Source organism: Numenius arquata, chromosome 16, assembly GCF_964106895.1.
Source record: "Numenius arquata chromosome 16, bNumArq3.hap1.1, whole genome shotgun sequence".
In the NCBI taxonomy this organism is placed as follows: Eukaryota; Metazoa; Chordata; class Aves; order Charadriiformes; family Scolopacidae; genus Numenius; species Numenius arquata.
This window is the reverse complement of record NC_133591.1, coordinates 8,141,207-8,168,253: the sequence shown is the minus strand read 5'-3', so window position 1 is coordinate 8,168,253 and position 27,047 is coordinate 8,141,207. Positions and strand designations below refer to the sequence as shown.

At 40.9% G+C, this 27,047-nt stretch overlaps 1 protein-coding gene across 2 annotated transcripts in view; it reads right to left on the bottom strand.

Moving 5' to 3' along the window:
- Positions 1-16,840: 16,840 nt before the first annotated feature.
- ADGRD1 (adhesion G protein-coupled receptor D1) overlaps positions 16,841-27,047 on the bottom strand; it is a 157,877-nt gene continuing 147,670 nt past the window's right edge. For both annotated transcript variants that reach the window (XM_074159514.1, XM_074159513.1), the window contains 4 exons: positions 25,480-25,606; positions 24,373-24,414; positions 21,097-21,189; positions 16,841-20,416 (listed from right to left, as the gene is read on the bottom strand). In XM_074159514.1, the coding sequence (XP_074015615.1) occupies positions 20,321-20,416; positions 21,097-21,189; positions 24,373-24,414; positions 25,480-25,606 (358 nt within the window). In that variant the 3' untranslated portion in view covers positions 16,841-20,320. The remainder of the gene's footprint in view (positions 20,417-21,096; positions 21,190-24,372; positions 24,415-25,479; positions 25,607-27,047) is intronic.

Sequence of the window (27,047 nt, the reverse complement as noted above, 5' to 3'; positions counted from 1 at the left end):
AAGCAAAAATCACAAAGTGCCCATGCTGCTTATTGAATGGGGTCTAATTAGCATATGGAGATAGCGATCAAACGCCTTTTATCCTTCTGTAAATGAGGAATGATTCTCTGCTTGTATATTGTGCTGAAATGTCTATATAATTGCAGGAAAGTACCTTCAGAAAAAATAATCAGGCCAAAAAGATAATGCTCTGCCTTGTGCTATGTGACAGCTCCTGTGCTCCTGAGCCTGTCCAGTGCCACCACCTGATAATGCCACCCATTCACGTCTCATATAAAAGGCATGAAGAGACTAGCTCTCGATGCTCTTTTTAAGTAGACCATTGAGCAGCTTGCAGTGCTTGAGAGCAGATCACACTGTCCTACATGTTGTGCTTGAACCCTAGCTGCCCTGCTGTGAGCAGTTAAAAGAGTCAGAGCCAGCAAGTTCTCCAGCTTATGGTGCTGATAATAGATTGCTCGTGCCTGCCTGGGAGAAGGATCTCCAGCCAAAATGTCAGGAAATGTGGGAGCTGCTTGCTCTTTGCCCCAGTAGTAATAGTAAATAGGGTTTAGATTGTTCTGTTAACGTTTGGCTGTTTGCAGAGTTCTGCTTTTATTCTGAAGGGTTTTGTAGGACTGAGAGGGACTTCACTTTTTAACTCTAGGTTGCATCTCAGTATGCTTGTGTTTTGGAGTGTAATGTCCAGTCTTCAGTGCTTTCCCCCCTTTTTTTGTTTAGAATAGGAATGAAAGGCAGGAACCTGTTGAATGAGTTGGAGAAACTCCACTGCTACTCTGATACTGTGCTTCCCATGGGCTGCTCAGGCGTTTTCCAGGGGCTTGAAAGAAAGGGAATAACCATGATATATTCCATTTGTGACTGAGCCGCCTGGCTAGTTGAAGATGTAGGTGACAGTCACCCATTTAAATCTGAGAATCACACTCTTAACCTGAGGAGGATTTGATCAGTTTTTAATGCTAGAGGAGTGTTCAGTGATTGCGTTGAGTTTATTCTAATCTTTCTTCAAGTTTGTCACTGTTTGGACAAGGGTTAGGTCTCTCTCTCTCTGCTTGAGTCAGATTTTTAAACGTTGACAATAATCCTGAAGTTTTATGTAAATTGAAATCTAGCTTGAGTGGGTAAATAGATGCATTCCTTTACAGTGTCTGTCAGCTAATGCGAGCTGTCAGCAATTCTGTTTCCTTTTAATAAAACATCTGAAATTTAGCTTCTCTGGCACCATCAAAAATTTAACTGAAACCCATCCATTGCTTGAAGCCCATTAGGAGATTAAGGAACTGAATTAATCTAAATGTGTTAACACAGCACTTGATCCTTTCTGGATCTTTTGATGATGCAACAACTTGGGTGCCATAACCTCCAGAAATGCCAGTGTTGTCAGATGGAAGATCCATAAGCGTGGTCAGGAAGGGAAAGGCAAACCATTAGCTGTCATTTGTGACCAAAGAGGAATCTTTTCCAAGTACCTATTACCTTTGTTTTTCCCTAAAAAAACCCTGAACACTATCTGCTGCTTTCAAGGTTCCCCCACCTCTAAATTCCCTGTGTTTGGAAATGTTCGTATCCACTCCAACGGCCAAAGCCTGTGTGCGTGTGCCTTGGCAGCATGTTGCTGGCTGGGGCAAGGTTGGCCGTGAGCAGGCGCCCAGCACTCCTGTGGCTGGAGAGGGCACACAGAACAAGGGCAGTGAGAGGTGAAGGGCTGCTTCATGGAAAGTGGAAGACCTGCCTTCTTGAGACCTGGGCTCAAATCTCAGCTCTGCTCTTTCAAGTGTGTGACCCTGAGTAAGGTGGATTTTCTAAGTTCCTCAGCTGGTAGACAGGACTACATTTTACAAGACTGTTAGGAGGATGAAACTCATAAATTTGACTCCAATATGTGAGCTAGTATAGATTTTTTTCTCTGTCTTCTGTTTCCTACCTGACCTGCGGTGGTGATTTTAGGGGGAATTAAGGGATCTGTTAAACTGTGGATGAACTACCAATAGCTATTATTTTTAGAGATACATTCTTAATGTCCTTGTGTAATTATTCTGATATTATTATTACAGTTGCCTTTACTATTGCATTACAATAGCACTGCAAGGCACTAAGCAGAAATGAGGATGTGGAATACGACGTGCACATGGTACATATGCAGAATAAATGTTTGATGCTCTAGCAGAAAATGCACACTTGCATTTTAAAACTAGGTGCTAGAGAGGGATAGAATTAATAAATGTAAGAGAAGGAGATCAATGGTAATGGAAGAATAGTAAGTAGCAGACATCATTAAATGTGGCAGTTTGGTTCAATTCCTATTTTTTTTTAAATTTTTTTTTGCATGCTTGTATCTTGTGAGAGACGAAATGGGATCTGTAGGTGAATCACTCTTATTGCGATCACAAGCCTTGCAGTTGTGAGAGAGCAGATGCGAATTTATTTTCCGTGAGGTGTTTCTGTTTAGATTTTTTTTAACAACGTTAGGTACCCACTTTTCCAAAGTTTTTACAGCTCTTGGCTGTAAGCTCTTGGCTTTTTGCTTCAGAATGTCCTGGACTGGGCAAGTCTCCAGTATATTTGTTTCGTAACATCTTGCTTGGATAAAATGAGCAAGGTGGGGTTTTTTTCCATTTTGCCCTGGAAATAAAGGCTTACGCTGTTTGACAGGTGAGGGTAACTACCACCGAGCATTTGGTTACTGCGATGTCTGTGTGTGCTTTCTTGGACCATGCAAGTCTGAGATAAGTCAAAGCACTAACTTTGATAGAAAACAGCTTTTGGGAAAAAAAAAAGGCAAAATGATGGATTTTACATCTGAGTTTAAGCAAATACAGAATGGTACAGTTCATTGACAGAAAATTGTCTTTTTGCCAGACTGATGCTACTTGTTCGGTTCACTTTGTTTCACTCTGAATCTAGTGAGAGCGGAGGGGCAGGAGTGACCTTTTTACTACTACTTTCAGTCCTGCCTTTAAGCCATACCCTTCATATTTCTAGTGGAAGCATTTCATTTAAATAGTTCTCAGGACAGATTCATCAGAGTGAGGTAAATCATTTAACACTGATGGACTGCTGTGCAACTCATGGGGTTTTTTAGAAAAAGTTAAGGCTTTGTTCCTGAAGCATAATTTTCTTCATGATAAAATGCAGTGCAAGGAAGAGGTTGCACTTCGGAGAATATATACCTTGCTGCAAAACATTAGTTTTTTCACCTCAGTGTTTCCAGATTGCCTGGTAATGTCCCTACTGTATTCATTAGAGAGCGGATGGATCAGCGTGGCACAGAACCAGGATAAGATTCACACCAGGAGATGTGAAAACACAATATTGAGCTAGAGAAAGGAATTCTTTTCATGTATGGAATAGAAATACTCTAAAGATACAGTATCTGTGCTTGCTTTCTGCAAATGTTTTTCTTCCCCTTTTTACATTTCCATTAGGAAATTGCATTTCTGTATAAAGGCCTTGTATTTTTTTCTTTTTTGAAGTGAAATGACACATACTGTAAACTGATGTCTTAATAATGACTTGCTCTGAACTCCTTGCTGGTGACCAGTGAACCACAAGAATATACTGCGGTGAACAACGGGAACAAAAGATTATCCCATTATTTACTTGAATTCAGCAGCAAACTCTGATTGAAGGGTGTCTTGTTTCCCAAGAACATGCAAGTGTTTGACCGAAACACAAAAAGTAGTCATGAAAGTATGGGGTCAGTTTACTCCAATGTTGGAATTTTTACCAGAAGCAAAATTTGATACACATCTTTCTAGTTCATTGCTTGTTTTATTAAATGAGGAGACAGACCCAAGAAGTGACTAAGTGTTTTCTAGCTGGCACTATGTATATTCTGTTGTAATATTCCATTTTTTAAAGTGTTCAATATTTTTACAATTAGTCACTTCCACCTGACTTATACAACCAAAAATGACAATGTGAATGGCAAACTATGAACATTTGTGACCAGATTTTAGGAAACAGTCTGAAGAATGGTAGTTACTGTGAAGTAGTTAATAAATGTCAGTGTCTCATCTGGTTCCAGAATAAGACATGACATAAATCCTATTGATCTTGTTGGAAGTCTTTCAACTAATTACTCCATTAGGCTTCAAATTGGAGGATTCATCAGCTAGAATGTGATAATATTCAGTTATTTTTATTATTTGTAGCATATTATTAATAATTTTTTCATCTTTGAATAATTTCACAGATTATATTTATTCAAAATGTCTGTAGCCTTTCTATGAGCAAAGTCTTTAAATTCCCAAATTCCTCATCCTGTGAACTGCCAGTCAAATTATGTCAGTCTTATGACAACCTGTTTTTTCTGCTTCACCTTCCTCTCTTTTACTGGAAGATAAGAGTTACAAGGAAATTAAAAATAATGCAAATGCAAGATAAGAATTCTAGTCAAGTTTTTTTTGAGATTTGGGACATTCCTCAAATAAGATACAATAACCTCAGCATGGTTATGAGAATATTGTCGTCAGAATTTCCATGCTATAGACCATCCAGAAATACCAATACTTTAGAGGAAGAAACACAGTAGGTTTCAAGTTTCCTTAATGTGGCCATTATTTATGATTCTCATGTATCTGATTCCAGTTTGTGTAAATGCTTATATAAAACCAGTATTTTTAAATCTCTGCTACACAAGAGCAGCATTGGACCCTTGTTGCATTTCTCTGACTATTAAAACTGAGTTATGACAGAACAGCTTCTGTCATTCCATTGTAGCTTTCTAATTGACTACAAGGGTTTTGGTGTTAGCCCTAAAAATCCTGTCTTGTTTTTTTTGCCTTTATTTTCCCCACAAAACATACTGTTTACTTTCAGTGATGATCTTAAATGGTTACACCAGGCATATGCTGCTAATGCAGAGATGAGGTGGAAGCAAACAAGGCCTACATCTTTGTACATTCCAGTTCCTGAAAACAAATGGAGTGGGAGGGTATGTTAAATGGCATTTCTCAGCAGCCAAATTATTCCTCACTCAGCTATCAAATGCTCCTTCCTGAATGCTTAATTGACCAGTAAACTTCCTAATTAGAACACCGAAGCTAGATAGAGAGTGCTTCTGGCTAAGCAGGATGAGATGGGTACTGTAAGAGTACTGGATACTCTGAGGTCCATATAGCACTGAGATACGCTGGTGCCGGAAAAGCAAACAGAGTAAATTATTAGATAAAATACTGGCTTTTCAGCTCTGAGATAAATGCCCAGTTTCTGTCCATATTCCTACTAAATGTGAAATTAGCTTTATAATATCTCTACCAGGCTCTTCTCAATAATATTTGGCGTCTCAGAAACTTTGTTGTCACTCAGCACAGTTTTGGCCACTTTGGCCACTTTTTTGGCCCTTTCTACTTAAGGACTGACCTATCTGCCCGGTGTAATAGCAACTGCCCACAGCTGATAAATTTCCGAGGCTGGGTTCTTTCCACTGGTTCAAAGCAGATCTTATGTGGGCAGCATCCTTGTCCTCAATGCACCAGGACAGCCCTTGCATCTCCAGAGGCAAAAGAGCAGCACTGCTGGTATCATGCAAGGACATAATCAGATCTACCAAACTGAATTATCTCCTTGAAACAGGTATTCCCTCTCAGGTGTTGGGTTCATTCATAAAAAGGTGTAGTTCTGGCATTGCCTGAATCGGTGCCCACTCTGGTACAAATACTGCCCAGGCTGCCCTGCTGTGGGTGCTGGTTAATGTGGTTTCTCCTTGGTTCTCGATCCTCCTAAGATTCATTTCATTGAAAAAGTCACAAATGTGTAAGTACTGGCAGCTTTTGTAGGCATCCTGACATTTCAAAGCCAAGACAGATCTTCTGGATTTGCAGTAAGGTTGCAGATAAAAAATTCTGATATTAGGGCCAAAATAGCTTGGATTTTCAAACCTACAAGTTTAAAGGTATGTATTCATATCGATATATTCCTATGTGCATACAGAGGTCTCTAAGGATAGCAGACTTGCATCTGACTTACAATTTGACTTATAGCTGGGAAACAGGAGTTCAGCTGGAATAGACATCTGAGGTTATATTAACTTCATAAAAAATGCAGGGTCTAACTCAAAAAATCCAGCATCTTTTAACAGAAGTTGAGTGATTTTCTCATTTGTCTGGCCAGCTTCTCTCAAGTTCATTACTCTTTCTTGATTAAATCTTTTTTAATGATTTCTGCCTGAATGAGAAGCAGAGAAAGGGTAGTCACAAATCACTCCTTGGACAGACTCTGACAGCGATGTATATGACTCACTTATGTTCAACTGGATGTAAGTCTTTAATCCTTCTTCTTAACTGTAAGGAAAAGGGTATCATCAGCAACAAATATCCTAAGGGTGTAAATTCTAAGAAGAGAAGTCTCTACCCTGTTATAGATGGCAGTAATTAGAAAATTAGAAAAAAAAATGTTGCAAGTTTATCAGGAATAAATATAATAGTGAAAAAAGAGAACCAGTGTAATAATAGTAAACATTTAAGTTATTGCAGTCCATTTATCACATAGCATTTATTTATCTGGAGGAGAACAAAAAGGCAACTTTTGCCTCTTTGGTGTATTTCTATAATTGGGGTCTCTAAACAGTTTGGTCTGTGAGACAGACCCGTTGAAAGTGAGTAATAGGCACCTTTTGGCCTGAGTAGAGTGACATATAGAAAGAGTATCCTATTAAAGACCAATAGCTACTCAAGCTTTTTGATGCAATCAAATCTTTCAGTGAAAGATGTAGGTAAATTTTCACTTGATCCAACAGATACTATTCTTAGGTTCTAGCCTCAATAGTGGCATAGAGCTCCTGCAGGAGCCTGACAGTGTGCGCTTTGCTTAGCTTCGCGTGTTCAGGTGCTACCGGGTGGGGGTGTGAGAAACTTCTTGCAGTGGGAACCAGAACCATTTCTTATTCTGGAATATGTGGGTCTTCATTTTGCATTGTGAGAGCATCTTAACTTCATTTAGATTTAAATATGTGTTAGAAAATAGAGGTGGATGCTACTGGAGTCTGGATGGTGGAGTTGGGTTACATGTATCTGTTTCGGCATCACAGTGCTGGAAGGATGCAATCTTCACCCAGCCGCGATAGTTGGGAGAGAGGGAAGGGCTACAGCCTCCTCTAGTAAACCTGTGCTTACATAAAGTTAAAGATGTGCTAGGCACAGAATAGTAGCTTCCCTCAGTTTGGCCTTCCAGATAGATGGGAAGGAAAAACATTCTTTTTCCCCTCAACCACCTTTTGTCTGTTATTTTTCTCTTTTATCTACTTTTCCTCATAAGGCTGATTGTAAATGTCGCCTTTTCTGACAGAGAACCGGGCTGCTCTGAGCAAGATAACAAACATGTGCTTTCTCTCCCACTTTCCTTATATAAAATAACATTTCTTATTCTATTTGCTTTGTTGCCAGTTCTTATCTGTAATTTGGATCATAAACCAGGACTGTCTTTTTCCAGGAACACTAAATAATATAATGGCTGGTAAATTGTGATGGTGTATTTCTTTTCTTTTTTTTTTTCCTTCTTTTGTTCTGAATTTTTTCATGCTTCAAAATAGATTTGGGAACTATTCATGCTCTATAGAAAGAGCAGAAACAAAAGCCTTTTATCTTCATTTCTGACTGCTACGTCTGGTTGTTTTAACATGTTGTCTCTCCCTTCTTTACTAAAAATTAGAGAGGGATTTTTCAGTGATACTAGTGGGAGTCAAGGCCTGATCCAAAGCTTACTGCTGTTAGCACCAAAAATTTCTGTCATCTTCCCCTGGTGCTGAATACAGCTGGGAATCTTATCCTACAGTGAGGGATTTGGGTCCTTGGACAGGATTCCTGGCTTAAGGCTCTTCCTAAGAGCGGCTTCCAAAAGAAGATCCCAGTGAGAACAGCTATTGCTTTGTGTTTATGTGGCCTTGGTTCTTGCTAGCCCCTAAACGCTACTGTCATCAACAGTATTATTGGTATTTATAATAATAATAATAATGAATAGCAAGTAAACACTGTAAATACTGTGCACAAAACGGCTCGAGAGAATAATTTTCACAGATTAGGGCACAATTTACTGGTCTGTCAATAAATCTCCTGCTATCTCCTCTATTGCTGAAGGGAAGTGAATGAATTTTTGATTGAGATGCGAAGGGTTTTACTGCATTCATCAGCCGGTACGTCTATCAAGGCATTCCTGTCATGCTTATTATTATGGTACCTCGGCTCCTAGAACGGTGAAACTTAATTCCTTATTGACAGGGGTTCACGGAGGACTAATGTGAGACCAGGAAAGTGGCGGTCTCTGGTAGCAGTTGGAGGCAATCAAGTCCAACTAGTAGTAGGAGGTGGAGTATTGCTGGCCTGGGGCAAGCTGCTAATTAAAAGATGCTTTTCTGGTAGCTTATGTCAGAGGAGCCCTGACATAACCTTCAGTAAGGGGCCTCTTTATTTCTCTTGAATGCCAATGAATTTATTAATAAGATCAATTTTAAGTGCTGCTCCCAGTTTGGGTTGCCATGGAGACCGCTGACCTGCAGACAGAGCAAGGCAGAATTGGGGAGCAGCCCCTCTGTTCTCACTGGTGTCTGAGCGTGTTCTGTGACTTGGATGAAAATGCAGAAAATGACAGTGGCACATACGTGAGGCAGTGTAAATCCACATGTCATGAGTCTCAGAATCAATGGGTTTCTGCTTCAGATAAATCCTTTTTTAGCTGCACCCTTGCAGACTATGAGATAGCAGAGAAAGAAACGGAGAGCAGTGGCAAGAAGCATCCAAGCAGAGCGTGCCTCGAGTCAAGGATGTTGAACAGAGCACGGACAAGGCCACATTCCCACCGTGCTCTGCTGGGTTTTGAATGATAAAGGGGGGAAATAACCATCATTATGGGAGTCTATTAATCTTTCCTTGCCTGTGCCCATTGCATGGCACTGAGGATAGCGGAGAACTGGACCCAGTGACTGGCCTTTCTGTGCTCCTTCTTACAAAGGGCTTCAGAAACTTCTGGAGCAAAGTATAATTTTTCCAATATTAATTATTGTTTGGGAAACAGTATTAATAAATTCAAACCAGCTAGTGGTTTGTGCGCTTGACCTATCTGTATGGGAAAAATACCTTTCATAGAAACTGGTATCTTCAGAGCCCCTACGTCCGTCCTACAAACAGAATTCAAACAGAAGAGCAAGTGAGGCACCGAGAGGTGATGTTCAACCAGCAGCCACCTATCAAAAGGCCAAGCCAGCCCAAAAGGGAACAGAGGGGCAGATAGCAGAGAGGGGAGGTAAGGACCAGAACCAAAGCCCTCGGCAGGGCTGCAGTCAGTTATTAGCTGCCGGAGGAGTCAGCCGGAGACAGGCCCTCAGGTGGCACCAGTTGCTGTAACTTAATTGACAGCAATTCACAGCACTTCAGGACCTACTTCACAGAGCCGTCCGGGCTCCTGGAGAGGATGTTTTCAGAAAGCTCTGGGCCGAGTATGGATTTCTGTAAATGAGTGTTTACAAATAACCCACTTACCACCTGGGTTTATAGATAGCCGTAATTTTCTCTTTATCACATAACCTGTCTCCCCAGCCAGGCAGAGCAATGTCAGATGCAAATGTTAAAGGGAAAAAGTGAAATGTAGGCATTGCAGAAATGAACATTTACAGTGTCTGATGTAAGTGCTGGCGAGACCAGGTAAAAAATGCCCAAGGAGTTAAATAAACTAAAGAGGTCTTTATGGGAAGCTTAAAACAATGAAGAAGGTAACAAGACCTGTGAACGTGTCTGATTACCAAAACCAGAGAGCAGCTGCCTCACACATCCTAGGCAAATACAGTTTGACTTGTAATTAATTTCATTGTATAAAACCCACCATCTGTAGGAAGAAATAGCAGAAGGTAGAAGTGGAGGCATAACCTGTTCCCTATGCCACTCTCAATCCCACAAAAGCAGCAGTACCTGTAGACCATGTAGGAGATAAATGCCTATAGTTTATGGCATCTGCTCTGGCTTCACTTGAGTAGATAATGCCAGAAGAGTGAAATGGAAGAGTTTGGGGAGTGACTACTCTAAGTGACTTAAAAAAAACACTTGTTCTTAAAGCATTGTGGGAGGTGCCTACCGGTAGTGATGCACTTTAAAAAGAATGTTAATTACTTATCTCAAATAAATGACATAACTGGAATTTGGGAGTTTAAAATATGTTTATTTTAAAATGTCATGGACTAAAAATACAATTCAAACTGAAAATGCAATAAGGATTAAAAAAATGTTTGCAACTAATGGTCAGATTAGAAATTCAGGTTTCAAATTGCACAAACCCAGGATGAAGTCCCTTTGTGCAACTGAAACAAGGGACCATAGCTTTGGTGTAGCCCTCGTGCTCTGCAGAGAGATCATACGGACCTGAGCACAGTAATTAATGTAGCTGTGAGGAACACTGAAGTAACACGCAACACACCATACCTTTCAGCTTTTCTTTCTACAAAGTTTCCTAGTTCTCAAGCAACTACCACGCTACTAGGTCTGTAACAGTGCTCCCTCTTGAAGGCTGCTTGAACAAGGGTGGCTTAACAGGGGTTGCAACTTTATTGGCACAAAGAGACATAGTTTGTGTATTTTTTTCTACTTTTCAACTCGCTCAAAGTCAGTAGTGGGCAGGAGCTCTCTATTTGACTGAAACTGTGTCAATGGTAGAAATACAATAGCTTTAGAAACAGTTATAGCATGGATGATAGAGTGCTGGCATCTTATTCAGACAGAAGCAGAGAGGTCCTGGTTATACAGATGATGAGTTCGTATCAATCGTCGATGAGAGGATTTCGTATCCCTGTTGTGTATGAGAATTTTATTATTTTCTGGCAGGAATAGCCTGAAGGAGTAACAGTGGTTTTGGCCATGACAGCAGTGACCAACTCTACTGTGGTTTATGGGAATTTCTTATTTAGCAGAAGAGTAAATATTGCTCTTTTTGGTGCTCCCCTCCCAGGCAGGTGGCTTTGTGCCTCTGAGGATGGGGTTAATGTGCACTCTGATCCATCAGCAGATCCTCCGTGTCCCTCCAGTTCTGCGTGGATGTTTCTTGGCTGGGATCCTACAGTGCTGGGAACCAGGGAGAGTTCAAAGATGTGTATCTGCAGCGTGTACTTTGTACATCACTTCTACGGAACAAAGTGAGTTGCAGTCTATGGCCCTTGGCCCAAACAAAGAATAAGGCTGCAGCCTGCCTTTGGATTACTCATTTTGCATGGCAGTTTTCTGGGCTTTTTTTTGCTTTTTTCTCCTTAAACTGCATCTCAAGTTTTTACTTTGTCATCTTGAAAAGTACAATGTGTCACAAATTATAGTACACAGAAAGAAACTAGAGTTTAGGTGTTTTGAGCTTCCCAATGAGCATTTCTTGTAGTGCCATTACTGAGGCTGTTATCTGAAAAATAGCTCTATTAAATGTAGAGCTTTGATATGTAGGAAGAAAATTATCTGATATTTCTGTCCATGTTAAATTATCGTACTGATGTACATCCAGGAGGAACTGTATTTTTCTTGCAGAAAGAACGGTTAGGTGTTCATAAGACCTAATGTTTTCTTAATGGGAAGATGTTCTTAAAAGTTGTTCTACGAAATGTTTTGTTGTTTGTCATTACGAGCTACGGCTAATGTAACAGGTACAGGGGACAGACAGACTGTTATTTCATGAAGTTTGTTCTGTGCACACACCCGAGCTCTGCAGAAGGATTTTGGCAGTTGAAGGAAGAGGAGAGCAGAGTGGGGTGTGGGTGAGCAAGGGATGGTCCAGCACCTGGTGACGCTGCAGGAGAGCAGGCAGCCGGCGCCGTGTCAGGGCTGGGCAGCCCCTCCGAGGTGGGGAGCCCTGCTTCAGCCTGGGAACAGCACTAAGGATGTTTTCCTTGCTGCACGGTTTCTTCCATTTGCCTTAGGCAGATCGCTCTTGATGTGCCAGCTTTTGTGGGGGGACTTCTGTCAGAGATGTATGCATTGCCATCGTCTGAGCCTGAGCCCCAGAGCAGAGCTGTAATTGCACAAGGCAGTGAGTGCTGGACTACAAGCTCTTCAGTGCCTGTGTTTGTAGTGCCGGCTCCTTTCATAGCTCTAGTCTGTTGATAGTCTAGAAAATAAGTTTGATTTCCAAAGTTCCTTTGATTTCATCTGCCATGAATTCAAAGAGAAATTACTCATAGAAGTGACTTTCTTGAAGTCATGGCACAAATGTTACACTTTCCTGTCCACCAAAATCCTCCTGAGTGGCTACTCTGAGCCAAATAAGCTCTGCTCTTAAGATGGCAGAGCACAGCATGAGTTATTTTATTTTGCAGCACAAATGTATCCTGTATTGAGTGTCTGAGGCAATTCAGTAAGTGTAAATAATAACTGATTTTGACAGAAATGCCTTATACACTGGAGACCCTTCAGACAAATAGAGAGTGGCTTTCACACATTTTTTTCCAGCTACATTGTAGAACAGAATGCAGAAATCCAGATTTGTGACACTCTGGGTGATTCCTGCTCCCCTACTGGAAAAAAAGGAAACACCGCGGCCGCTCGCTGGTGTGGCTTTTTGTCTGTGATAAATGCATTGACATGACTTTTGCTGTGATTATTCATTTCCCTTAATAGGTTTGAGAGAGAGGAACTTCCTTGACAGCATTATGGAAAGAAGGAGCAACTACAGTGTGGCAGAGAGGAGGTGTAAGGCAGGTGGTATATCCTAGCTCCGCAGCAGTGCTGTAAAAAGAAATGCTGTGCTCTTCCCTGCAAAATGTAAGTGATGCAATTTCCATCTACTGTGGGGCAATCTCTGTTTTTAACTGGGGGAGGGTCGCTTCTGAAGGTGATCTAAGCAGTGACAGAAAAAAGGACAATACAGGAAATATGATACATACCACGCACACAGAGTGAGTAAAACCACAGCTCTGCACATGAGGAGTGCACGTTTAATGAGGTCGTGACGAAGCATTTCCTGATACAAACGTCGGGAGCCACCATCTGCCCCGGCCCGTCCAGCCCCGTGTCTCTGTGCGTGCAGCCTGGCAATGTGCGGCAATGTGCGGCAGCTCGCTCCGGCTGCTGCTGGGCCCCGTCCAGGGCTGGCAGCAGGAAAGTCTCGGGCGGGGGGTTTGTGCTGACCTTACAGCAGCTGTGATGCTCAGGGGCTCGCGGGGAGAACGGCTGCGTGGTACTGTGCCGTGCCTCACACTTGCTCCGTCGGGGCACGTGGGAGGTTGGTGGGAATGTCTGCTTTCATACGGGATCTGCTGCCGGTGCGTGGGCAGTCGGTGCATCAGAGTTCGATGAAAGGGGATGTGGGAAGGTGTCGCTGGGAGCTGCAGCCACCATCAGAGCCTCCCCAGCTGGTTGGGGCAAGTCAAAGCAGCACGATGCTTTCTACAGCAGCCTTTGCTGCAAAGACCCGCTGAAGTTAATGGGTGTACCTAGTCAGAACTTTATTCTGTTTGGTAGAGGCTCTGTGTGTGTGTGTGTGTGTGTGTGTAACCACCATACTCAAAAGATGAATATTGCAAGGAGATTTGGCTGTCAGTATTTTCAGCGCGCTGATCAACTCATTCTGGATGTGAGGTCTTCAGAGATGGCTCTTTCACACTAGCCTGATTTACTCAGTTATTAGTTGCTGGTGTTAACATTTTACTCAAACTATTTTTTTCTCCACACAATGTACATCTGCGTGGTGATACTTCTCTGTGTCATTGGCCCTACACAGAAGTTGTGACAGCTTTAATTAACTTTTCTTTTTCAGGCTGTTAATGAACACTGTTCCTAACAGTAAAGCAGTAAAGACTTAGGCAAGCTGCTTAGAGAGTTCCCAACATGGAGCTAATTTTTGCCAGGTGATAATCAGCCACTAGCTTTGATAGCCCCTTAGTTTGAAGGTATAAGAAATGATTTATAACATTATCAAATAATTGATAGTCTGGCTTTTAAGAACCATTTCTGGGAGACCTTTTGCATGCTGTATGTTGAGTCGCTGTTACTAGCAGGCAATATTGAGTAGCCTTTTAGGCATAGAAAAACATAAGATTGAAAAATATCCCTGCATCATGGGGTTGATAGGTAAACTAGCAGTGTATTCTATTGGCCACACATCTGAGATTTCAATGCGTAATACACAATCTAAATGCACAATATTCAGCTCACTAATTGTGAAACAGTCCACAGATACTTTGCTTTATAATTATGCTCTTTGCTGCTGCTGCAGAAAGCCGTCTGGGCAAATATCGACAGATGCTAAGCGTCCCACCCTAAAGCCTCCCACGCAGTCGTCGGCAGAGAGTCTGACAGACCCATGGGTCAGTAGGAGGCCTGAGCTTTGCCCTTTTTCCTCTATGAACACATGCCCGTATAATCCCCCTCCCCCTTTTTGTCCTCTTTCAGAGATGGTAAAATATGACAAATTAGGGACACGTGACTGGCTAAGTGAGAAGACGGTCTCACATTTAGTTGACCTGTGCAGAATATGAAACAAAAATGCCAGAAGGAAACATGCTATAGTCAACATAATATGAATTTTAAGTTTTCAAAATCCTGCTATATAAGGCCCAGATTTTCCAAGGAGCATTCGGTCTTCACTGCTTAACTTGAAACAGTTTTGGAGCGTAAAATTTATTTTGTTTTATTGTGCATTTTCCTCCAGAATATTATCAGCACAAACTAAAACTCCAGGCCTTTGCAGTGACAGGGTTGCTCATTGTGCTTCAATTTTTTTTTTTTTTTTTTTTTTGGCTTGAACTGTTTTAAGCATTATTCCGTGTTTGTGAGTGGAGATGAGCAAATGCTCGGCTTGGAGAATGCTTAAAGGAACGCATTCAGTGCCCAGTCAAGCCTGCTTTTGTACAGTAACAACGGAAAATAACATGGGGAGAGAAAACTTCAGTTGCCTTTAGTAGAGGTAAATCAGGGAGCCTGGAGGTGCTCTGTTGGGAATTACCCTCAGCAAATCAGCAACCGGCCAAGGAAGCTGTTTGGTAAAAAACACGCTAAACAGTGCTTAAAAGCCACCCTTCTGACTCTTATTTCTGACTATATTTCTGTCATGTGTCAGTACCTGGTGAAGATGCTGATGTCAGTGGTACATTTAGTATTGTAATCACCCTTGACAAGATGAAATATGGCCTCCGAATTCCAAGAACATATGGGATTATTGAGAAAGAAAATTGTGTGAACAAGGGCAATTATGGCAATAACTATCCATGACATACTACACTGAGTCATCCAAGCATAACACAGATATAATGAAAATATTTTTAAAGGCAAACATGATGTAAACCAATGCCAAAATTATCTAATTTATTATTCTGTCATGAATGATAAATGTTAAAAATGCCCTCTACATTTCAGAGAATAGCAAGAAAGCATTCCTTTGTGTGTGCCTTGCTGCATGATTTGGAGGGATACAAAGGGATGAAGGTTTCTTTGTAAAGGGTACTGAAAGATGAGGAAACACCTTTCTCATCTAAATTCCAATCTTCAATTTTTCAGGATATAATTGCTCTAGTTATTCTTCATCACATAATTCCCCTCCTATTTAACTTCCCATCATCACCCTACCACATCTACACAGCTATGCAACACAGAGGAGGCAGCTTGGCAGCCTATTAATCATGATAGAACTGGCTTTAACCTTGAAAACGTGTCATCTACAGGTTTGCACCCCTCTGATGATAAGCTTTTGGAGCCGTTTGTTCTTTGAGATGTAACATTTCTGAATTTACATTATCATTTTCAGATAAAAGTGAAGTAGTCATGAAGTTTGAATACAATATGCATTAGTTAAAAAAAAAAAAAAAAAATCACAATTCTTGTAATACACTTTTATTATGACCCGTTGCCCTGCTATAGAGTGAAACTAGTCCTAGAGCCAAAGCTTCTGTCTCTGGGCCACTGAAGTGAGGCATAAATACCTAACACAGTGGTTGTGGGGCCAGAGTGAAGAGAAGGGGCCACGCCGTGCAATGCTTTTGTCCCCAGCACCGGAGCCAGCAACAGGGGAAAGAACAAAATAACTGTGTAAGCATTAGTATTTAGTGATAAATGCTCCATTTGTCAACTGTGAGTTTCAAAGCACTTAACAAAGATTTGTCTTCATTTCACTGATGGGATAAACATACAGTCAGGAAAAGTTACTTGCTGAAGGTCACACAGCAGGGTGACAGCAGAGCAATGACAAAACCCCTGGCAGTTCGGAAACACCTCCCTTTCTGACCATGCCGGCGCTCCCGGGAGAGTGTAAAGTGCCAGGGAACATTAGTTGTTGCATGTGCACCCCTGTCCCTCTTCCATCCAGCAAATTCTCTGGCCCCAACCACAGAAAATAGCGGAGAAGACAATGCTGGTGTAGAGATAGAAAGAGACTTCTGAAAGATGTATTTTTTTTTGAATATATATATTTATATATGTAAAATGTGTGCAGGTATATATATCTCTGTGTGTGTATATACATAAATATATACATATATATACACACACTCGCTGCTATATTCAGAGATCCAGTAGAATGAGAAGTTTCCCCTCTGAGACAGAATCTGTTTGTCGTATCCATAAATGTCATTTTTTCACCTAGGAACTGACCTTGACCAGGTTGCTGAAATAGTTGGGTTAGAAGAAATAATCTGCACCAGCTGCTTCATAAACTATACTCCTTTCTTAAAGGGGAGGGAATTGACTTCCCTCAGTATATTCTGTGGGCATGAACCTTAATACAAAAATATTTTGTGCATGTTACTTAGGCACACCCGACACGTGTGGTAGGATTTCTCATACAAGTAAAGCTCTGCTTGTTTAATCACAATGGTACTCCTGGGGAGCAATAATTGATACGCTGTTGTTTATAACCCATGTCAAAAGAATAATGTGAACAACGTTCTTTTAGGAAATTAAGATTTCTTATTTATTTGGGGGGAAAAAACAACAAAACTAAATTATTTTACTACTTACTGGCAAAGTCATTCTTGTTACATTACCTATTTTAAAACTCACATCTCATTCAATTAAGATTTCATACCATTGACAAAATGATGCTGTCCTGAAAAAAAATATTGCAAAAGCTGCTATATACAAGCCCATAAATAAACTGCAAGATTTTCAGGCTTCAAAAGACTGAGGACAGGAAGAGATCGTTTAAAGATTCATTTGAGCATTTCTTATTCAGTATATTTGCTGCAGTCAGTAACAACAAAAATACATTGAATCAAACAAAAGGAATGGACTTAGATGGCAATGGATCACATTTGTACTTTGTGGGTTTTTTACTAGTTTATAAAAAAAACAAAATCAGAAGAAACCCCATCTCCAACCTAATATTATAAATACAGTGTTCTAGATCCTAACCTCGTGGGACATAAACAACAAGATAAACCGCTTCATCACAAGTACCATTCAAATTTAAAGCATGGGATGCAAGTTATCCACAGTGGATCTCAGCAGATACAGGATAATGAATGCTCCTCTCAATATATAATACATCTATGTCACTTCTCATGTATCAAACCAAAAACATTTTCATGCTCTTCCTATATTTGGTGAACATTTTTAAAATACAGTATACCCGGATGAAAAACAGATTTAGCCCTTTACATTACTGTCACTGGTACTGGCATTTGTATGTTGCATGTTTTTTTCAAATGGACCTTGGGTAGTGACATAGGTGACAAATATACATCAGCACAGGAGGAAGTGCAGGCAATGAAAAATGTGTAGGAGGGAATATTCTTTAAAAGTACAATTATTTTTTTTTAAAAAAAAAAGCTTTTCTATGTCCTCAGGTTCGTTCACGGAACTGTTTGTGCTATAACACAGTGATTAGAAGAGGATGATCAGGGAGGGTTTCAATCTATATCCATGGTCACAGTAATAAAAAAAAAAACCCAAAACCACCCAACCCACAACAACCCCCCACATGCTCCAGTATAAAAAATATGCTTAAATATGTTGTCTGCACACAATACAAAGACTGAAGTCTGTTATCACAGTACTGTTCTGTTACAATCTCCTCCATACATTCCAAGGGCTCCTTCTACTGTGTCCTTTGGGGAAAAAAATAATCATTCTCAGGACAAGAAAAGCCCATATAAGCACAGCTGTAAGACAGCCCAATGTAGAAAAGGCTCAGAAAAAGCCATACACAAAAGCCAAAATAAAGACATAGCCATTTAGATATTTAGCTTTTACTGACCCGCCTTTTAGAGTTGGCTGTCAACAACTAACTTGAGCTATTTAGCAACAGGAAATTGAGTAGAAGCTTATATATTTCATGCATGTATATGTGTGATATACAGTATGTCACATTCTGCTCTGTTCTAGCTGCAGAAATCCAGCACGTATCTGGTGAAACTAAGCTAATTTCTGTACAATGCTGTAATTCATAGCCACAGACAAACTTGGGTGCCCTGTGGGGTTTCAGTTTGGTGACCATACCAACAAGTCTTGGCCAGGAAGGGGAGAAGACACAGGAGGTGGAAAAGGTTGGTCCAAACTCAAACAGATAATTTTTTCTTAGTGCAGGAAGGAAACGTGGAGAAAACTTGTTTTGGATCAATCAAAAATGAAATGCATTGATGTTTTCTAAACTTTCAACTGCATTTCTTTTGGATGAAACACTTCACTAAATTTAGTCCTAATTGATGAATGTTTCTTCTTCCCTAAAGATCAATTTACCTTTCTTTTCTTTTTTTACAAATTTACTATCCAATAAACAATTTCCACCCTGCGTGTTAGGGTGCAAATACCTTTTCTCTCGGAAATCAATAACAGATTCACTGGGACCAGAAACGGTCTGAGCTGCTGAAGATAGAAACTTTGAATTAAGGAAAAAAAAAACAACACAAAACCTCTTAGCAAAAAAATGAGACTGAAGATTTGCGTATTTCCCTCCTTTTGTAGTATTTTGATAGCCCAGTGTATTAGGAAAGCCAGTATATTTACCTTGGTAGTTCCTGCAAAGTGGTAGACCCAGTGTCTTAGGGAGACTGGTACGGCAGAGGGAAGAGCTGGGGCTGCAAAGCGGTGGCTGCGAAGGGGAGCTCATCTTTGCAACTGCTCTGGAGTCCCGGCTGCTGAGAAAATCCGAGAGCAAAACACATGTTTAGGGGCTCTGACCACCCCGGGGTTTGTAGTCTGCTTTACCCCCAGCTGGAAAGGTGCTTCTGAGATTGCACCCCCTTGTGCTCCAAACAGCACTGCCGAGAACCTACAAAACACTGGTCAAAAGAAAAATTACAGTGTTTTTTTTTCTCCTGAAAGATACTTCGTAGCAATAGTAAAGCAGAAGCTATTAAGCGCTGAGCAGAGTTTAAAACCACAAAAGACTCTGCGGAGACCTATTTAAAAGATGTCTGTAGGTAACAATACATAGACTTGGCTGTAGTCTGGCTGTCTTCACAGTCTATCGTTGTGTTACAATTTTGTGGTTGGAATTCAGCGTCTCGATTTGACCGGTGAAAGGAGACAGATGAGTCAGTGCCAGGTTTTGATTTCCAAAAGCTACAGCGCGTTTGCCAAATGCACTTGACGGACAGTTGTTGATTGCATCCAACAGCTTCAGGGGAAGCAGCACACGTACCTGGTATTGCGATACGTCACCAGAAACAAATCAGCAACAGAAATCCTGTGGACTGCTATAAGACAACATTAGCCTTTTCTTTTATAGATAGGGTGTAAACAGGAATATCTAAAATACTAATAGGCCACATATAGGAGTATTACATGTTACATATGCTGTTTATGTGCATAGAGACGTATGTGTATATTAGCTTTGCTCATTCCATGCCCATGCTGGGAGCTGAGTAGCTGGAACCTGCTTCTCCCTCAAATCCTGGCTTCCTTGTAGCATTTAAATTAATCACCACACTATGTATTTTGAATAAGCTTCACTTCAATAATTGGATTCTGTAAGGTAATAAATGTAAACAGAGAGTGCACAGCAAGACCAGACTAGCCCCATTACAACATCACAATGGGAAGCATTTCATTTTAGAGCATAAAAATCCATCTTTGCAGAGGTATGTTGCCTTTCCTCAGTTCTGGGAGCTGGAGTGACGCAGATAGCAATAGCCCTTTTGGCGTACCTAGTGTTTTCATCATCGCTGACAAAACCATCCAGTGTATATTTGTGCTAGTTATTTTTACAGATATTGCGAATAGCCAAGTGGTAGAACGTGTTACAGTTTTGAAGGCAAGCAGATGGGGGCTATTTACTCAACAAAACAATATGGCGATTTCCCATTTATTAGGCAAGGTTTAAAAAAGCAGTTTTTTACTGGTATTAACAGTGAGAAAAAAAAAAATGGTGGACACTGTGTCAGAGGTCCTGAATGTATGGCTTGATTTTCACTGAGAAGCTGGTATTACTGTCAGACGGCTGATAAATCAATGCGGTTGGCTGAGTTGGTGCTTTTATCCCAGGTGTTGAGCTTTGTGGGGGTTGTGCCTGGCCTGTTCCCAGTCATCTGGAAAACAAAATAATATTGAAAATAGATTTATTTAGTTTGCTAAACCACTCATGTCTGGATGAAATAAAAGCTTGAAAGCATCTATTTACATTACAGCATTGTCACAGTGTCTTGAGAGCATATGCTGTAAAGGATTTTTAAACAGTTATTGCCAGGATCTAAGGTGATTGGCAACGATCACTTAATAATACCTATCACTTCAGAAGTCTGGTTCTTTACAAAAACAAATGTCTTTTGCCTCAAGGCAATTTAAGGAGACCTAGAAATGTTGATTTATTTAAGATTTTATTCCTCGGGCTTAAATGTGAAAGTGCCCTATCAAAAAGCCATCATCATCATCAGACAAATACATTGCCAAAATGCTGTTTGAATGCATAATATGAAGTCCATTACGACTGGTGGGAATGGTCTCATTGAACCATACTCCAGAGTTCATAAACCTTTGTTTACTTTTATTTAATAGTTTACCAGGAAGTAGAATTTTGTCCTTTGCTTTCAAAACAGGTATTGTAGCTGCAACTTAATACTTGCTGATTCCACCCGTCTACACCATGCATTAGGTTAGGTACTAAAAATACCCACATGCCTTCTTGTGTCGTCCTGTTCTTTCCAACAGAATTTAATGTGGAAAACTTTCAAGTACGATAGGAATAAAAAGAGAAAGGAGGAATACTCACAATGTCTGAGTTGAAGGGTTTCACATTGATGTTGCGAGTCGAACTACTGGTAAGGGACCAGACCTTGGTTTTGTGCTTAAAGGCAGCTCTAACCTTTGGGAAAAAAGAATGAAACCAGATAGAAGACTTCTTTTGAAAAAGTTGTATTTATTTTCACAGGTGCAGCCTACAATAATTTCCCCATTATCCTTCCTCCATATTAACATCACTGTACTAAAACCCAACAGACAATCCGCCCCTACATTTTCCTTTATATTTATGGTCTTATTTTAAAATTTACTTTTATTTTTCAAGTATCCATACTTTAAATACAAAGCATTGTATTATTTCACCTATGTCTCATTTCATTGGCAACATTTTCATGTTATCCCATCCTCCTAGATGTCCGAGGTATGACTGCGTTACCATTCATCTTGTTAAAAATAATCAAAGCAAAAAACCAAAACTGCAGGGCATATAAGCATACATCCCCAGTAATTGCAGTCCTAGTTTGAAAGATTTCATAAGGTACCATTATAGTGATTTTTAGCAGCTCACTAGGACATTTTCACATTTTCTAGCTAAATATACAGCCCCAGGCTGGGCCAGAAGCTCATCCATTTGGGCAGGTTGTCCCTGGGGCTCGTGCAGCCCTGACGGTATCTGGATGCCATGAGGACGTAAGCCAGCTGCCAGCCTTTGGAAAACTGAAATTGTTTAAAGATACTGGATGAAATTCCCTATAGATGTAGGAAGATTCTGCACCAAGGTGAATATAACCAGCTGCATAAAGAAAAGATGGTGAGACAGTCATCCTTTAGGCAAGTAGGTGAGATTTATCAAGGATTACTGGCTGGAAGTGATTGACCAGCGTTAACGGTGTTGTGATAAGGAACATCTTGTCAGGAGGAGCATAGTCTGCAAAAAACACAAAGTAATCTTTCCTCCCTGCTCTACACTGGCATGGCCTCAGCTACAGCCCCGTGTCCAGCATCCCAGGAAACACAGGGACCAGCTGGAGACAGCCCTGAAGAGAGCAGTGAGCATGATCACAGGTCAAGCAAACACGTTACGAGAAGCCTAAGTTTAATCCAAAGAGGGAACGGGGGAAGACAGGGTAAGTCTTACAGTCTTCCTTTTCCTCTGGAGAGGAAGGGAATTGTCTACTCTTTATACACATAGTAGCTAAAAAAGGAAATAAGAAGCTCAAACTGAAGTAAGAAAGATGAAAACTACAATTTCAGAGTGGCAGTAGGGAGGGTAGTGAGGCACAGAGCCCCATTGCTGAGGGGCTTCGATGACTGAGCTGTCAGGGGTGACACTGGCAAGTTGCACACGTGCTGCGGGACAGACCGCTCAGGTCCCTGTCAGACCCGGTCTCCTGGGGTCTCTGTAGTGGGTGTGCATTTCTTGTCCAGGTGCACTGGGAATAAAGGATCCTTTTTACACAACCACTTGGAAATACCTGCAGATTCTGCTTCACAGTATCTGAGTTTTACTTCTATAGTAAGAACAAAATTCTCAAGAAGGATTCTGGCAGTTTAGCTGCAGAAGTATTTTAGATATGCCAATAGAGCCAAAAAGACCTGCTCTCCAAAAATGACAGTTCACATTAGCTATATATGAACTGGTTTTTGAGGATACAAATTCTGAAAAGTTTCTGAATTTAATTTCTCATGAGGTTCCTGGAAAAATGACAGCAATTCAAATATTTGTATTTGATGTAAGGCATTTGAAGCTTGACAGCAGGAGGAAAGCTTTCTGAGTCTGGGGAAGAAATAGCATAAAGAAGTATTTTCCTTCCTTACCTTTAACCTGCCTGCTTAACTTTAGTTGATTTCAATAAAGATCATGAATTTCATAGTCAGTGCCAACTCTCCAAACCGATCATAGCAAAGATCAGATCAGTGCCCTAAGACTGAATAGGTTGGCAAATATTAATAAATCACAGAATCACCTAGGTTGGAAGGGACCCTTTAAGATAGTCTAGTCCAACCAATGAAAAAAAAAAAAAGAAAAAGAAAACAAACAAACAAACAAAAAAAAAACCCAAAAAACCCCCCACACACACAACACACCACACACAACCCACACACACACCACCACACCACCCAACACTAATCCATATCCCCAAGCACCATGTCAACTCCTCTCTTGAATACCTCCAGGGATGGTGCCTCAACCACCTTCCTGGGCAGCCCATTCCAATGCCTGATAACCCTTTCAGTAAAGAAATATTTCCTAATATCTAACCTGAATTTCCCCTGGCGTAACTTGAGGCCATTACCCCTTGTCCTATCATCTGTAACTTGGGAGAAGAGACCGACCCCCGCCTCTCTACAGCCTCCTTTCAGGTAGTTGTAGAGAGCGATAAGGTCTCCCCTCAGTCTCCTCTTCCCCAGACTGAACAACCCCAGCTCCCTCAGCCTCTCCTCGTAAGACTTGTGCTCCAAAATAATAACATCTCCACAGAAGAGCTGGAGTGCCCTTGTCGCAGAAGAAGCAGCAGGCGGGTATGGGGCAGAGCTACTTCGCAGCATCCAGAAGAGCGAGCTGTGGGAGAATCAAAGCGATGTGGGTATTCACTGAGCAGTAACCCCCGTCAGCGTGATGGAAAGTTCCATAAGAAACTCTCCTTACCAGTAATGCATCTGCTGTGGGAGGAGAGGATACTGCGAGCTCCAGGCCCAGCAGAGATGGTCTCCACAAGCCCATTTACATCAGCCCTGCCTTGGCTTTACCCCAGTTTTTCTGAAACAGCCTTAATGCAAAAAGATGCCTCTTGATTCACTATGAAATCCTGAACTTCCTGCCAAGAAAAATACCTGGAATATATTCTACTCTCTTTGGTTTCCCATTAAGGACTGCATGAGTAACTTCCAAAAGCATGTTTTGTTGGGAAATAATATTTATTTTTCTCTCTGGAACTGCAGATGTAACAAAGCCAGAGGCCCCCAATGGGGACTGCCAGAGTGAGTCCTGCTCCCTCTTTTTAAGCATCCTCCCTTCGCAGCACAGCCCGTGCCCTGCTCAGCCCCCCCAGCCCTCAGGAGTGCTGCTGCCCTCAGCCTTGAGCTGCTTTCTCTTCTCTTTTTTTTTTTTTTTTAAACCTTTCTTATGTTAAATAAAATGGCTGTCAAGCATGGGTCAAAACACCACTAACAGTCATGTATTAATTGGAAGAAAAAGAACCAGGGGCATAGCAGGCAACTATAATAAGAAAGTATTTTCTTATTTTATACTCAAGTTACTTGAATTTGGTAACACCAAATTTGTTAACCCCATTTGGTTACGTACCTCTGAATTCAGAAGACAGTGAAACAGGAACATGAAAAATCCCTGAAAACAGATAAAAGGGAGAAGGGTGAGGACCGACTGTGGAGAATGAAATCCAATAATGTATTTCTTACAATACTGTATAAAGCAGGTATCGAGTACCTGGAGATCTATAATTATTGAAGAGTAGGCCCCCTGTTAAACTGGAGAAAGCTGCAGCACTACCTTACTGTGACCAAACCTTAAGAAGAAATCTGGCTGAAAAGAAGCAGGAATTCTGTTTTCACGACAACAAGAGAACTATTTCTCTGTGCTTGCAAAGATAAAGGCAGAGGGAAATCCTCTTTGGGAAACACCAGATCAATATTTAGAAAACCAGGTATTAGCATTAGGAAAATTTCACCAAAGAATTTTGCTGTCTTTGGGCGTTTTGTCCAATGGAACGTGAAAAAGTCTCATCGCCTTTCCCTCCAAAAATAATTTTCTTTTCAGAGTATTCAGTCAAACTTACAGGTTTTTCTTTTGGATGAATATTGGAAATTTTCTTATCAGCTTATGGGGAGAACTCTGTTGATACAGATTTATGCCTCTACTGAAACATCTGCTTAAACCTAAGCGGACGTTTACATTCCTTCTTGGACAGAGCTGTTTTTCTGGCTTGGTGTCTTAAGAAGAGGAGGGTCTAATTGCCTGCATGCACGAGTCACGTGCTGGTTTCTGCAGCATGCAGAATAGCTCTGCTTTTCTCCTTATGCCGCCCCATTCCCACAAACTTCTGTTTGCTTTCATTTAGTCTCAGTAATAAAGCCTCAAATTGACACTGAAAAATTGTTCTGGTATCTCTAGTAAAGAATCTTGCCCGTGGTACATGGTGCTGGAAGAACAAATTTCATTTCTCAAGCTCAATGTCTCATTTATTTAATTATTGCTACTGAAACACTAAGGAGCGGGATAAAAGTTCTGTTCAGACAATTGCCAGCACTGTACGGTCAGCACAGACTTAAAAGACAGGGGAAAGAACATAGAAAAAATCCAGTAGACACAAGCATGTGAAAACTTTACTAATGATCCGTTTACTGGATCTCAGCAGCAGTTCAGTAGCTGTAAACTTTCCCACCAGGTACTTACTTGTAGTGAATTGAAAACAGCAAATATATACTGAAATACTAATGCATGGGCATTGACAGCCAAAATCCCAAAGATCCATGAGCTTCCCAAGATTGGTAAGAGAACAGCAACGGCTTTAGCTGTTAGTCTGAAAGAAAAGGAAAACAGGAAATGTGATGAGAGAGTTAAATTTCAGCCCGCACACCAGGGAGTGTATCAGTCATGTCCTGGCAGCAAGGCAGGGTGTATATGACTCTCTTTGCCGTAGTTCTTTTAATGGGCAAGTCTCTAAACTACTCATTCCTCATCTGTGAAAATGGGGATAACAGAACTCCAGTATCCCATAGGACAAATACAGATCGAGAGTCCCTAAGTGAGGGTGCAGGGGAAGAGATGGAGAGATGGTCCTATAACCACAGCAGCCATATCTTCAGTTTAGAGTGAGGCATCATCATTTTGTCAGTGAGGAGTCAAGTGTAAGAGTCAAAAACGGCAGAAACCGAGAACAAAGGCAGCATCACATGGAAAACTGAAACTACCTAGTATATCCAAAATACATTTGCTCAGCACTATAGTTGAGTCAAGACAACATGGTATTTCTCTTCTGGAAAGTGACTTTGGATTTTTGTTCACCACAAATGGGAAGAACCATGATGTACCTCTGCAAAATGCAAACCCTCTAACACCATGGTACTATTCTGCTACCACCCTGCTTTGTTCGGAGTTGATTCAGAGAAACGTATGCCAAATATTGAAATAGCTTGTGTTTCTTGGAGGTCCCTACTGATATATGTTCACTCTGCTTAGCTTGGAGTATTTGGCAGAATTTCAATAAAAGGTGATACGACAGCTGAAAAACTAATAGCACTGAGAAAATAGGAGGGATTTTTGAGTTTGCTTTAATGAGCTCTGTAGAGTATGTTTGTTCTAGTGGTAGATGAAAAGAAATTGTGGTATACCAGAGAATTAAATGATCATGGAAAGTCTTCTGCAGCAGCTGAATTCTGTGGACCAAATTTTATATAAAGAGTAAACAAAGGGAACCACAGAGAAAACAAAGGCATCGTGTTTAGAATTGTAAGAGCACAGTTACGTGTCTTCAGTGTACTCACAGCCTTCTACAGTAAAGGGCAAAGAATCTTCTACAGAGAGCTCATTTCCTTCCTCTGCAACAGGAATTAAGGGCAGCCAAACCTCACAGAGCACTCGGGACCCTGCAGAAGAGGTACTGGCAATTCTCGCAGGCCTTTTCTGCTTTGACATAAACATTGCTAATCTCTCTCTGCAACTGAATTCCACTCAGCCATTTCCAAGAAAGACAGGCACAACTGGCAAAATTTCACTCACAAAGATTATGGTTTATCCTAAGCAATTGTCTTCTCCTTATGAAGCCCTCAGAGCATCGTCTCTGATTCATGCTAATGAATTGCTCTAAAGAATTGTACTTTTGTGTCTGCGTATACCTTGTAATATCGGCTTCAAGAATGTCATAATAATAGCCCTACAGAGTGTTTCTAGTGTGATCACAGAAAAAATAGGAAGACAACTGGATTACTCTGTGGAAGTCCTTGCCACAGGATGCTATGGAC